The 15,553-nt window shown below is 44.2% G+C and overlaps 1 protein-coding gene across 1 annotated transcript in view; it reads left to right on the forward strand.

Moving 5' to 3' along the window:
• Positions 1-2,685: 2,685 nt before the first annotated feature.
• Positions 2,686-15,553, forward strand: part of LOC137535491 (zinc finger protein 585A-like) — a 72,396-nt gene continuing 59,528 nt past the window's right edge. Inside the window, exons 1-5 of the mRNA XM_068257327.1 lie at positions 2,686-2,746; positions 7,415-7,534; positions 7,661-7,795; positions 7,881-8,004; positions 8,126-8,359. Of these exons, the coding sequence (XP_068113428.1) occupies positions 7,439-7,534; positions 7,661-7,795; positions 7,881-8,004; positions 8,126-8,359 (589 nt within the window). The 5' untranslated portion in view covers positions 2,686-2,746; positions 7,415-7,438. The remainder of the gene's footprint in view (positions 2,747-7,414; positions 7,535-7,660; positions 7,796-7,880; positions 8,005-8,125; positions 8,360-15,553) is intronic.

The following is a 15,553-nucleotide window of genomic DNA, read 5'->3' on the forward strand; positions in this document are numbered from 1 at the left end:
GTCAGGAGAGTTGACATGGACAGTATAAGGGTGGTTGAGGGTCAGGATAGGTGACATGGACAGTAGAAGGGTGGGTGAGGGTCAGGAGAGGTGACATGGACAGTAGAAAGTAAATGAGGGTCAGGTGAGGTGACATGGACAGTACAAGGGTGGGTGAGGCTCAGGAGATGGGATATGGACAATAGAAGGGTGGATGTGGGTCAGGAGAGGTGACATGGACAGTAGAAGGGTGGGTGAAAGTCAGGAGAGGAGACATGGACAGTAGAAGGGTGGGTGAGGGTCAGGAGAGGTGACATGGGGTAGAAGGGTGGGTGAGGGTCAGGGGAGGTAATATGGACAGTAGAAGGGTGGGTGTGGGTCAGGAGAGGTCACATGGACAGTAGAGAGATGGGTCAGGGTCAGGAGAGGTGAAATGGACAGTAGAAGGGTGAGTGAGGGTCAGGAGAGGTGACATGGACAGTAGAATGGTGGGTGAGGGTCAGGAGAGGTGATATGGGGTAGAAGGGTGGGTGAGGGTCAGGAGAGGTGACATGGACAATTAAAGGGTGGGTGAGGGTCAGGAGAGGTGACATGGACAGTAGAAGGGTGGGTGAGGGTCAGGAGAGGTGACATGGGCAGTAGAAGGGAGAGTGAGGGTCAGGAGAGGTGACATGGACAGTAGAAGGGTGGGTGAGGGTCAGGAGAGGTGACATGGACAGTAGAAGGTGGGTGAGGGTCAGGAGAGGTGACATGGACAGTAGAAGTGTGGGTGAGGGTCAGGAGAGGTGACATAGACAGTAGAAGGGTGAGTTAGGGTCTGGAGAGGTGACATGGGGTGAGTGAGGGGGTCAGGAGAGGTGACATGACAGTAGAAGGGTGGGTGAGGGTCATGAGAGGTGACATGGACAGTAGAAGGGTGGGTGAGGGTCAGCAGAGGTGACACAGAACTATATTATAATACAGCCTACCTCTCACTGTCCCTTTATCTGCAGCAGCAGCTCCTCTCCCTATACTGACTAATGCAGAATAAAAATAGATGCTGGCTGTTATAAACTATATGTTTCTCTCGACACCAGCAACTTCTTAGAGTTGCACCTCACAGACTGTGAGATAACTTGACTCTCCACACAGCAAGCATTATAGGAGATAGACCGTTCTCAGGCATCTTCAAAGTATAAGGAGTTTATTCAATACACAGATATACAGATACAGTTCATCATATCTTAGCCAAGCAGATTCTTCTTTAAGTCCCTTTTCGTTACAAGCTCTTGATCACCTTCCTGTTGAAGGTAATCAGGTCATCTTCTTTCTATTCTAAGTTACAGGTATATACAGCATACATTATATCAGCTTACAGAAATAAAAGTAGTTAGGGTTCCAGTCAGCAGGTAGAGAGTAGGCAAGTAAGAATAAGAATGGGCTCCGTTGGCCCCTTCCGGCCCTTTAATACTGACCAGGAAAGAGTTAACGGTGTCATCATCTGAACCATCTATGATTGGTTCAGATCCCTTGTGATGTCCTGATACACATCTACTCACTTAATATTTTATGAGCCCCCTTGCTCCAGTTGCAGGAATGTTATGTTTTGTAAATATGGCCCATGTTGATTGTTCCCGTAGTCCATTTGTTTGGGGCAGTGTAGGCCTAAGACCTTCTACTAGGAACATCTTCTCAGTATCTGCTTGTATCACCTGCTTCAAGCAGACACTGAGATACTTCTGCCTGCATCACGAAAAACTCTATTTAAAGGTATACTCTGCGAACAAGCCTTTTACCTAAACCTCAGTCCAGATAACTGAGGCCTACTTAAATTATAACACTGGCATTGTGTCTTTTATAGGGATGGGGGAGGGGGAGAGGCTCGGGTGGTGATCATGTCAGATTGACCTTCCTGTCCCACCTGGCATTATGGGAAAGTATAGGGCGGAGTAAACAGCCCACATTGGTTGCGCTTCCTGCCAGCACGCGAGTAGTGCACGTTTGTCTTCAGCCGTTTGTCAGGAACATGTTCTGCCATCCCTAATGGCAATATCAGCTAGCATGGCAAATGGGAATCAGAGTTAAAGTCTGAAGCAGATTTTTTTTTACCTCTTTTTATTGTGCATTCATCTTCAGCATTAAAATGTAAGTTTGTTTTGAGTGTCATGTCCCCAGAAATGCCCTAAATAGATTCTGCGATCACAGAATTTTCCTTCGTGGAAGCGGTAGAGCTGTGCGCAGTAGCTCCGCCTCCTCTCAAGTCAATCTCAACTTCTCCCCGCCCCTCTCAGTCTTGTTTCATCATATTTAAAATACACATCCCAGTCCAAAATATTTCTCCTGTAATTTTGCCTCTTCCTCCCAATCTGCTGCAAGAAACTGACACTTCCTGTAACTATGGCAACACATTTCTATGGCAGCTCTACATCTCCTGCAACTGTCTGGGGACAAAAATGATTATTATTCATTGTTACAATATTTTTATTCATTATTGTTGTTATTAATACATGTGATACGTCTGTAGAATGAGGCTGTTGTGTAGCAACAGAAAATAATAATAATAATAATAATAATAATAATAATAATAATAATAATAATAATAATAATAATAATAATAAAACTGTAGTTTGCTGAGTGCAGGAGATTCCACAAACAGAGGCTGCAGTTAGTATATTCACCACATGATGGCAACCTTACACACAGGACATGATGTAACACAGGCAGGAAGTCATGTATCACAGCAGGAAGAGAAATTTCAGGAAGTGGACAGAACACATGGCCGGAGGAGGTAATTATGTGATTGTTGTTATATATTAGCAGATGAAAGGTAAAGGGCCCCCCAGTATAGCTAGCCAGGTACAGCTGCCCCCATATAGCTAGCTAGATAAAGGTGCCCCCAGTATAGCTAGCTAGGTATAGCTGCCCCCATATAGGTAGATAGGGAAAGGGCCCCCCAGTATAGGTAGCTTGGTAAAGGTGCCCCCAGTATAGCTAGCCAGGAATAGCTGCCCCCATTATAGCTAGCCAGGTATAGCTGCTCCAATATAGGTAGATAGGGAAAGGGCCCCCCAGTATAGGTAGCCAGGTATAGCTGCCCCCATATAGGTAGATAGGGAAAGGGCCCCCCCAGTATAGGTAGCCAGGTATAGCTGCCCCCATATAGATAGCTAGGTAAAGGTGCCCCCATTATAGCTAGCCAGGTATAACTGCCCCATATAAATAGCTCGGTAAAGGTGCACTCAGTATTGGTAGGTAGGTAAAGGTGCCCCCAGTATAGCTAGCCGCATGTTCTCTGCTCACCCCCGTCCTTCATCGCTCCCACCCACATCCTCCACCCCTTTGCATACATACAAGTAGCGGCTCACCTGATCCATGGATTCCAGCAGCAAGCACAGGCCTCTCTTCCTCCTCACTGTTTCCCAAGTACTCGGATTCTGCTGATGACACGATCAGCAGAAGGCAGCACTAGGGAAACAGTGAGGAAGAAGAGAGAGGTCTCTGATCACCACATTACCCCAGTATTCCATTTCTTTCCTAGTATTGTCATGTCCCCCCGTGCTGCCCCAGTGTCATTATCTTCCAGTATGTAATGTCCCCGACCCCAGTAATGCCATTTCTCCCCCAGTATAGCCATGCCCCTCTGTGTCCCCCAGCATTGCCATTATCCTCCAGTATGTAATGTCCCCCACCCCAGTAATGCCATTTCTCCCCTAGTATAGCCATGCCCACACTCCAGTATTGATCCCTTCCCCCACCTCCATGCAGAGCAGTAAGAGGAAGGATTACATTGGTTTATAGCTAGCTTTCACAGTGTGCTCCAGTCCTCTGCTCCCATTAGCCTCAGTCTCCACCTCTCCTCATATCCTCATTCATCTACCACTACCAGCACTGCTGTAACATCACAGGAATAGTAACAGTGGGAGGGGGATGTGAGGAGAGGAGGCCAGCTGGAGAGGAGGCAGAGGGAGGACAGGACTACAGCCTGCTGTGAGTATAGTGCACAGATGGCTATAAACCAGCTTATTATGGTTTCCTACAACACTCTGCATGGCCCCACCACCCACAAGTGATTGCATTGGGGCAGTGGCGTTTGTACCGCTAAGCAGCAGGACCCGCCCCAGGTGTCTTCATGTTGGGGAGGTGACACCCGGAGCCCTGTGCAGCCACCTGTGTCCACTGTGCTCGGCGCCCCCAGCTTGCAGGTTATTGCGCGTGTGAAAGCCGTGCTGCTCTTACCCGCACCTGGAGTCCAGTGTTGTCTACATCCTGTTTGCTCAGCTCTCCCCCTAGTGCTGGCACCTCTCCCTGCACGCATGAAATCACGTGATGCAGGAGGAGGGGCCAGATGCTAAGAGGAGAGCTGCGCAAACAGGAGGTCGGAAAATGCCGCACAGCGGATGAGGTAAGCTATCAGCACGGCTTCCAATCCAATACTCTGCATTGAATTTCTTAGCTGGGGGTGCCAAACACCGCAGGTACCACATTATGTATTTATATAGCGCTGACATCATCTGCAGCACTTTACAGAATACAGTCATGTGACCAGGGGTGGACTGACAATAGGAGATTATAGTTCCCCGTACCAGTGTTGCCAACATTTCACATTATTTTTTTACTGAAAAAGATATAAAAATTTACTGACAAAGGATAATTTTTACTGACAAAAACCCCTGCGCGGCCAAAAAATGGGTGTGGTCATGCAATAGAACTTGGGCATGGTCATGGGTGGGGCCAAATATACATGACTTTAGCAGTGGTGTAAAAGGTCTGATTGGGAAGTTTTAGTCTGCCATATTGTTTCCCCCCAAAATGCATGTAATCTGAAAGCATTTCACCAAAAATACACGTAATCTGGCGGAGTTTCCTCCAAAATACAGATAATATGTCAGTGGTTCCCCAAAAATACGCTTAATCTGGCAGCAGCAGTTCCCCCAACATAAACATAATCTGGCAGCGTATCACTCAAAATACATGCAATCTGGCAGCAGTGGTTCCCCCAAAATACACATAATCTGGAAGCAGCGGTTCCCCCAACATACACAATCTGGCAGCGGTTCGAACCGCGGCTCCCCCACATACACATAATCTGGCAGCTGTTCTCCAAAATACATTTAATCTGGCATCAGCAGTTCCCCCAAAATAGGTGCCCCCAGAATAGGTAACCAGGTCTATAGGTATCCCCAATGGAAGTAACCAAGTCTATAGTTGTTCCTAGTGTAGGTAGCCAGGTCTATAGGTGCAGCAGGGAACAAGCAGCGGGCGGGGAAGACTTACCGCTGCTTGTTCAGGCGTGAGAGGGAGCTCTGCATGCTGCTGCTATGGTCTACAAGTAGACCAGACTAGCGGCATGCAGAGCTCCCTCCCCCAGAGCTTGGAACAGGGGTAGAGGTAAGTGCCCGCCCGCTGGCAGCTTGCCACAAAGCTTAATTCTGGAGGGGAAGCGAAGAAGGGGGAGCCCCTGGTGAGGGAGGGGGGAGACGGCCCCCCCTTCCCCGCCGCTCCCCTTCACTGTGCTGCCACCCCTCCTGCTACACAGGGCAGGCCCCCTACTGACCATGGGCCCTCAGTCCATGCCCGAGGGCCTGAATGGTCAGTCCACCCCTGCATGTGACTGACTGTCCTCAGAGGAGCTCACAATCTATTCCTACCATAGTCATAGTCTAATGTTCTACCATATTATTATTATTATATATTTACAGTGCTGCCCATAATTATTCATACCCCTGGCAAATTCTGAAGTTACTTTTATTCAACCAGCAAGTCATTTTTGTGACAGGAAATGACATAAGTGTCTCCCAAGAGATAAGACAATGCACAAGAGGCATTATTGTGGGGAGGGGGGGGGGGGGGGTACCTTTCTCAGCTTTTATTTACATTTGAGCAAAAAGTGTCCAGTCCATAATTATTCATACCCTTCACAAACTGTCACAGTCTGTGGGAAAATCCAAAGTTCTATATCATTCCAAATAGTCCAAACTGTTCTAATGCATCCTAATTACCCTGGTTAATTGGGAACAGCTGTTTTAATCAACTCAGCAGGTGAAAAACAACAGTTCTCTGCAGTTGGTTTGTGGACAGTCATGGCTAAGACAAGAGCTCAGTGAGGACCTGCGACTGCGCATTGTGGCTGCTCACAAGTCAGGAAAGGGCTACAAGGCCATTTCTAAATGTTTTCCAGTTCCAGTGGCTGCAGTGCAAAGTATTATTAAAATACAGGATGTTCAGCATTGTGGAAAATCTCAGAGGAAGTGGTCGGAAGCCAAAAGTGACACCTGTGCTGGCCAGGAGGATAATGAGAGAGGTGGAAAAGAATCCAATGATCACCACCAAGGCCATCCTGGTGAATCTGGGCTCTGCTGGTGGCAATGTCTCAAGGCAGACAATCCAACAGACACTGCACACTGCTGGGTTCTATGGATGCAAACCAAGGAGGACACCACTTCTCCAGATAAGGCAAACAAAAGCTCACTTTTCATTTGCAAATGCTTATCTGAACAAAGAAGTAGTCTTCTGGTCTTCTGTGTTATGAGCAGATGAAACAAAAATGTAATTGTTAGTCACAATGATGTTTCCGTCATTTGGCGTAAAAAAGGAGAAGCCTTCAACCCAAAGAACACCATCCCCGCTGTCAAACATTGTGGTGGGAACCTCATGCTTTGGGGGTGTTTTTCAGCCAATGGACCAGGGAACCTAATCACAGTAAACGGCACCATATAAAAGAGCAATACATGAGGATTCTCAACAACAGCATCAGGCAGTCTGCAGATAAACTTGGCCTTGGGCACCAGTGGACATTTTAGCATGACAATGACCCAAAACACAGAGCAAAAGTGGTGAAGAAATGGTTAGCAGACAACAACATTAACGCTTTGGTGTGGCCCAGCCAGAGTCCTGATTTGAATTGAATTGAGAATCTGTGGAAGGAGCTAAAGATCAGGGTGTTGGCAAGAAGCACCTGCAACATAAAAGATTTGGAGCTCATTGCTAAAGATGAATGGGCAAAAATACCTGAGGAGACATGCAAAAAGCTGGTCTGCAATTATAGGAAGCGTTTGATTGCTGCAATAGCCATTAAAGGCTTTTCTATTGATTGTTGACGGGAATATGAATAATTTTGGACTGGACACTTTTAGCTCAAATGTAAATAAAATCTGATACACTGACATCTTCTGCAACACTTTACAGAGTACATAGTCATGTCACTGACTGTCCTCAGAAGAGCTCACAATCTATTCCTACCACTCTCAAGCTGTCACGCTCACTACTTTTCCTTTTGTGTGTGTGTGTGTTTGGCGGGGATGGGGGGGGGGGGGTAATCTGTGGATAATTAGCACCGGGTGTTAAATATTCTAGTTATGCCAGAGCAGTGCTGGGGAGAGGGGGGATCCTGTATCAGCAGTTTCACCACTGACAACTGTGCAACCTTAATTGTTTTCCCCTTAATATCAATCAAAAGGCAGCAGCTTCCTGTACAGATCACATGACCACATCACTGAGGATGGAGGAGGACCAGAGTCACATGACCGAGAGGATATTCAACCTCACCCTGGAGATCATCTGTCTGCTGACTGGAGAGGTGAGGAGGATTCTGAGAGATCACATGACATTACTCTTATCTCTATTAATAAATCATACACCTGATTGGAGAGGTGAGGAGGAGTCTGGGAGATTATGTGACATTATTATTGGTCCTTCCATACAGAGGTTTCCTCCAGTGAAGTCTGGTGATCATGTGACCATCACGGTGCCCTCATCTTACTCCAAGATATCTGAGGGACACAGCAAGCAGAAGATTCTGGAAGTGACCAGGAAGATGATAGAGCTGCTGACAGGAGAGGTGAGCAGTGCTGGGAATTATGGGATATTATCCAGTAACAGCAAGGGGTGTGTTAGGGTGGTGACTGTATCATTGTGTGTTTCAGGTTCCTATAAGGTGTCAGGATGTCACCGTCTATTTCTCCATGGAGGAGTGGCAGTATATAGAAGGACACAAGGACCTCTACAAGGATGCCATGATAGAGAATCTGCTGCCTCTCACATCACCAGGTACGAGGAGATTTTAATGTCTTACAAAGGAGAGAGCAGTTCTTAGGGTCCTCCTAGCTCCCCCATAATCTGCTAAGCACATAGAGACAATGTATTCAGTTAGTGTACATGTTTCCTACAGATGTGTCCAGTAGCAGAAACCCCCCAGAGAGATGTACAGGAAGAAGATGTACAGAGGAAGAAGAGGAGACATATGTGAGGAGTGACCAGCAGTCTGCGGAGGAGGGTGACATGATGAGGACAAGTAAAGAGGAAGAAGAAGAGACGTATGTGAGGAATGATCAGCAGTCTGTGGAGGAGGGAGACATGATGGGAGTGTCTAAGGAGGAAGACATTATTACAAGATTGAGCAGTGGTGAGTAATAAACATTAGACATTCAAAAGAATTATAAAAGTTTGTATGTGTTGGGGGGGGGGGGGGGGGGTGAGAGGTAATAGGGGTGTAATGTGACTGCACAGTGTGCCTGTAATGAGGTATAAACACACTATGTACACAGGGAATGTGAGAAGTAATAGGGGTGTGATGTGTGTAATGTGACTGCACAGTGTGTCTATAATGAGGTATAAACACACTATGTACACAGGGAATGTGAGAAGTAATAGGGGTGTAATGTGACTGCACAGTGTGCCTGTAATGAGGTATAAACACACTATGTACACAGGGAATGTGAGAAGTAAAAGAGGTGTGATGTGTAATGTGACTGCACAGTGTGCCTGTAATGTGGTATAAACACACTATGTACACAGGGAATGTGAGAAGTAATAGGGGTGTGATGTGTGTAATGTGACTGCACAGTGTGCCTGTAATGAGGTATAAACACACTATGTACACATGGAATGTGAGAAGTAATAGGGGTGTGATGTGTGTAATGTGACTGCACAGTGTGCCTGTAATGAGGTATAAACACACTATGTACAGAGGGAATGTGAGAAGTAAGTAATAGGGGTGTGATGTGTGTAATACGACTGCACAGTGTGCCTGTAATGAGGTATAAACACACTGTGTACACAGGGAATGTGAGAGGTAATAGGGGTGTGATGTGTAATGTGACTGCACAGTGTGCCTGTAATGAGGTATAAATACACTATGTACACAGGGAATGTGAGAAGTAATAGGGGTGTGATGTGTAATGTGACTGCACAGTGTGCCTGTATTGAGGTATAAACACACTATGTACACAGGGAATGTGAGAGGTAATAGGGGTGTGATGTGTAATGTGACTGCACAGTGTGCCTGTATTGAGGTATAAACACACTATGTACACAGGGAATGTGAGAGGCAATAGGGGTGTGATGTGTAATGTGACTGCACAGTGTGCCTGTAATGCGGTATAAACACACTATGTACACAGGGAATGTGAGAAGTAATAGGGATGTGATGTGTGTAATGTGACTGCACAGTGTGCCTGTAATGAGGTATAAACACACTATGTACACAGGGAATGTGAGAAGTAATGGGGGTGTGATGTGTATAATGTGACTGCACAGTGTGCCTGTAATGAGGTATAAACACACTATGTACACAGGGAATGTGAGAAGTAATAGGGGTGTGTTGTGTGTAATGTGACTGCACAGTGTGTCTGTAATGATGTATAAATACACTATGTACACAGGGAATGTGAGACGTAATAGGGGTGTGATGTGTGTAATGTGACTGCACAGTGTGCCTGTAATGAGGTATAAACACACTATGTACACAGGGAATGTGAGAAGTAATAGGGGTGTGATGTGTGTAATGTGACTGCACAGTGTGCCTGTAATTAGGTATAAACACACTATGTACACAGGGAATGTGAGAAGTAATAGGGGTGTGATGTGTGTAATGTGACTGTACAGTGTGCCTGTAATGAGGTATAAACACACTATGTACACAGGGAATGTGAGAAGTAATAGGGCTTGTGATGTGTAATGTGACTGCACAGTGTGCCTGTAATGAGGTATAAACACACTATGTACACATGGAATGTGAGAAGTAATAGGGGTGTGATGTGTAATGTGACTGCACAGTGTGCCTGTAATGAGGTATAAACACACTATGTGCACAGGGAATGTGAGGAGTAATAGCGGTGTGATGTGTGTAATGTGACTGCACAGTGTGCCTGTAATGAGGTATAAACACACTATGTACACAGGGAATGTGAGAGGTAATAGGGGTGTGATGTGTAATGTGACTGCACAGTGTGCCTGTATTGAGGTATAAACACACTATGTACACAGGGAATGTGAGAGGCAATAGGGGTGTGATGTGTAATGTGACTGCACAGTGTGCCTGTAATGCGGTATAAACACACTATGTACACAGGGAATGTGAGAAGTAATAGGGATGTGATGTGTGTAATGTGACTGCACAGTGTGCCTGTAATGAGGTATAAACACACTATGTACACAGGGAATGTGAGAAGTAATGGGGGTGTGATGTGTATAATGTGACTGCACAGTGTGCCTGTAATGAGGTATAAACACACTATGTACACAGGGAATGTGAGAAGTAATAGGGGTGTGATGTGTGTAATGTGACTGTACAGTGTGCCTGTAATGAGGTATAAACACACTATGTACACAGGGAATGTGAGAAGTAATAGGGCTTGTGATGTGTAATGTGACTGCACAGTGTGCCTGTAATGAGGTATAAACACACTATGTACACATGGAATGTGAGAAGTAATAGGGGTGTGATGTGTGTAATGTGACTGCACAGTGTGCCTGTAATGAGGTATAAACACACTATGTACACAGGGAATGTGAGAAGTAATAGGGGTGTGATGTGTAATGTGACTGCACTGTGTGCCTGTAATAGGGTATAAACACACCATGTACACAGGGAATGTAAGAAGCAATAGGGGTGTGATGTGTAATGTGACTGCACAGTGTGCCTGTAATGAGATATAAACACACTATGTACACAGGGAATATGAGAAGTAGGGGTGTGATGTGTGTAATGTGACTGCACAGTGTGCCTGTAATGAGGTATAAACACACTATTTACACAGGGAATGTAAGAAGTAATAGGGGTGTGATGTATGTAATGTGGCTGCACAGTATGCCTGTAATGAGGTATAAACACACTATGTACACAGGTAATGTGAGAAGTAATAGGGGTGTGATGTGTGTAATGTGACTGCACTGTGTGCCTGTAATGAGGTATAAACACACTGTGTACACAGGGAATGTGAGAAATAATAGGGGTGTGATGTGTGTAATGTGACTGCACTGTGTGCCTGTAATGAGGTATAAACACACTATGTACACAGGGAATGTGAGAAGTAATAGGGGTGTGATGTGTAATGTGACTGCACAGTGTGTCTGTAATGAGGTATAAACACACTATGTACACAGGGAATGTGAGAAGTAATAGGGGTGTGATGTGTAATGTGACTGCACAGTGTGCCTGTAATGAGGTATAAACACACTATGTACACAGAGAATGTGAGAAGTAATAGTGGTGTGATGTGTAATGTGACTGCACAGTGTGCCTGTAATGAGGTATAAACACACTATGTACACAGGGAATGTGAGAAGTAGTAGGGGTGTGATGTGTGTAATGTGACTGCACAGTGTGCCTGTAATGAGGTATAAACACACTATGTACACAGGGAATGTGAGAAGTAATAGGGGTGTGATGTGAGTAATGTGACTGCACAGTGTGCCTGTAATGAGGTATAAACACACTATGTACACAGGGAATGTGAGAAGTAATAGGGATGTGATGTGTAATGTGACTGCACAGTGTGCCTGTAATGAGGTATAAACACACTATGTACACAGGGAATGTGAGAAGTAATAGGGGTGTGATGTGTGTAATGTGACTGCACAGTGTGCCTGTAATGAGGTATAAACACACTATGTACACAGGGAATGTGAGAAGTAATAGGGGTGTGATGTGAGTAATGTGACTGCACAGTGTGCCTGTAATGAGGCATAAACACACTATGTACACAGGGAATGTGAGAAGTAATAGGGGTGTGATGTGTAATGTGACTGCACAGTGTGCCTGTAATGAGGTATAAACACACTATGTACACAGGGAATGTGAGAAGTAATAGGGGTGTGTTGTGAGTAATGTGACTGCACAGTGTGCCTGTAATGAGGCATAAACACACTATGTACACAGGGAATGTGAGAAGTAATAGGGGTGTGATGTGTAATGTGACTGCACAGTGTGCCTGTAATGAGGTATAAACACACTATGTACACAGGGAATGTGAGAAGTAATAGGGGTGTGATGTGTGTAATGTGACTGCACAGTGTGCCTGTAATGAGGTATAAACACACTATGTACACAGGGAATGTGAGAAGTAATAGGGGTGTGATGTGTGTAATGTGACTGCACAGTGTGCCTGTAATGAGGTATAAACACTATGTACACAGGGAATGTGAGAAGTAATAGGGTGTGATGTTTAATATGACTGCACAGTGTGCCTGTAATGAGATATAAACACACTATGTACACAGGGAATGTGAGAAGTAATAGGGGTGTGATGTGTGTAATGTGACTGCACAGTGTGCCTGTAATGAGGTATAAACACACTATGTACACAGGGAATGTGAGAAGTAATAGGGGTGTGATGTGTGTAATGTGACTGCACTGTGTGCCTGTAATGAGGTATAAACACACTGTGTACACAGGGAATGTGAGAAATAATAGGGGTGTGATGTGTGTAATGTGACTGCACTGTGTGCCTGTAATGAGGTATAAACACACTATGTACACAGGGAATGTGAGAAGTAATAGGGGTGTGATGTGTAATGTGACTGCACAGTGTGTCTGTAATGAGGTATAAACACACTATGTACACAGGGAATGTGAGAAGTAATAGGGGTGTGATGTGTAATGTGACTGCACAGTGTGCCTGTAATGAGGTATAAACACACTATGTACACAGAGAATGTGAGAAGTAATAGTGGTGTGATGTGTAATGTGACTGCACAGTGTGCCTGTAATGAGGTATAAACACACTATGTACACAGGGAATGTGAGAAGTAGTAGGGGTGTGATGTGTGTAATGTGACTGCACAGTGTGCCTGTAATGAGGTATAAACACACTATGTACACAGGGAATGTGAGAAGTAATAGGGGTGTGATGTGAGTAATGTGACTGCACAGTGTGCCTGTAATGAGGTATAAACACACTATGTACACAGGGAATGTGAGAAGTAATAGGGATGTGATGTGTAATGTGACTGCACAGTGTGCCTGTAATGAGGTATAAACACACTATGTACACAGGGAATGTGAGAAGTAATAGGGGTGTGATGTGTGTAATGTGACTGCACAGTGTGCCTGTAATGAGGTATAAACACACTATGTACACAGGGAATGTGAGAAGTAATAGGGGTGTGATGTGAGTAATGTGACTGCACAGTGTGCCTGTAATGAGGCATAAACACACTATGTACACAGGGAATGTGAGAAGTAATAGGGGTGTGATGTGTAATGTGACTGCACAGTGTGCCTGTAATGAGGTATAAACACACTATGTACACAGGGAATGTGAGAAGTAATAGGGGTGTGATGTGAGTAATGTGACTGCACAGTGTGCCTGTAATGAGGCATAAACACACTATGTACACAGGGAATGTGAGAAGTAATAGGGGTGTGATGTGTAATGTGACTGCACAGTGTGCCTGTAATGAGGTATAAACACACTATGTACACAGGGAATGTGAGAAGTAATAGGGGTGTGATGTGTGTAATGTGACTGCACAGTGTGCCTGTAATGAGGTATAAACACACTATGTACACAGGGAATGTGAGAAGTAATAGGGGTGTGATGTGTGTAATGTGACTGCACAGTGTGCCTGTAATGAGGTATAAACACTATGTACACAGGGAATGTGAGAAGTAATAGGGTGTGATGTTTAATATGACTGCACAGTGTGCCTGTAATGAGGTATAAACACACTATGTACACAGGGAATGTGAGAAGTAATAGGGGTTGTGATGTGTAATGTGACTGCACAGTGTGCCTGTAATGAGGTATAAACACATTATGTACACAGGGAATGTGAGAAGTAATAGGTGTGTGATGTGTGTAATGTGACTGCACAGTGTGCCTGTAATGAGATATAAACACACTATGTACACAGGGAATGTGAGAAGTAATAGGGTGTGATGTGTAATGTGGCTGCACAGTGTGCCTGCATTGAGGTATAAACATACTATGTACAGAGAGAATATGAGAAGTAATGAATATGAGAAGTAATAGGGGTGTAAAATTCTTGAAAAATTGTACTGCTTTTAGACCCATAAATCCAGAAATAAATGAACCATCAGGGAGGTTAAAAACCAAGACAATTTTCATGTCCGTTCTCCTCCCATTCATTCACTGATAACTTTATTTGTACTTATCACACTAAAATGATCTATATATTGTTTTGTCACAATTTAGGCTTTCTGTGGGTAGTACTTTTTGCTAACAATTATTTTTTTATATGCATTCTAAAGGGAATAATAAGAAAAAATGGGAAAATCATTATTTCTCAGTTTTCAGCCATTATTCAGGATGGGCCATTTATATGGATACACCTTAATAAAATGGGAATGGTTGGTGATACTAACTTCCTGTTTGTGGCACATTAGTATATGTGAGGGGGAAAACCTTTCAAGATGGGTGGAGACCATGGTGGCCATTTAAAGTCGTCCATTTTGAATCCAACATTTGTTTTTGCTATAGGAAGAGGGTCATGTGACGCATCAAACTTATTGGGAATTTCACAAGAAAAACAATTGTGTGCTTGGTTTTCACGTAACTTTATTCTTTCATGAGTTATTTACAAGTTTCTCTTTGTTTACAGCCATTGACATGGCCCACCCTGTACTTTTAAAATAAAATCTGCTTCGATACATAAGACCCACACGTTTTCTTTGCCTATATGTCCTGGCTCCTCCTGTTCAGTATGCCAACACCTATTCAGTAGGAGTCCGTGTGCAAGACTCCCTAACACTGCTAATGTTCTGTGTTTGTTTGTCTCTGTGTTTGTTTATTTTGGAAATAAAGGTATATTTTTTTTCCTTGTATTGATTTTTAATACTATGACACTAATTACAAGACTTTATTTGCAAAATTAACAGCAATGCACCCTCATGACAGACATATTAAAAAAAAGTCCCTGAAGTAACTATTTATGTAGTTTTTTTTCATTTAACTATGTAATTTTTTTAACAAGTGGTAACTATGGGGCAAGGGTGGAATGGGATAAAAATAATAGTAAGATAAAATAATAATTTTTCTATGTAAAAGTGTATAATGGTGTATTTGGGTGTATTTTTACTTTTTGGCTACAAAATGGTGCTACACCATGTTCTATAAATAAAAGACTGAAGCATCGGGGGGGGGGGGGGGGTTGGGGGGTAATGAGAGTCTGCATCTTGCTGCCGCAGACTCTGATTCATCATAGGCATTGGTAAGACTACTCCTGGGCCTTTGTTGTAGTTGAAGAGATGAGTGAACTGTGACTCCACACTTAAAAACAAAACAAAACAAAAAACAGCAAACAGCGAAGCTTCCCCATATTGGAGCATTGGATTTGGTAAAGTGTTACGCCAATG

Source organism: Hyperolius riggenbachi, chromosome 10 (genome assembly GCF_040937935.1).
Source record: "Hyperolius riggenbachi isolate aHypRig1 chromosome 10, aHypRig1.pri, whole genome shotgun sequence".
In the NCBI taxonomy this organism is placed as follows: Eukaryota; Metazoa; Chordata; class Amphibia; order Anura; family Hyperoliidae; genus Hyperolius; species Hyperolius riggenbachi.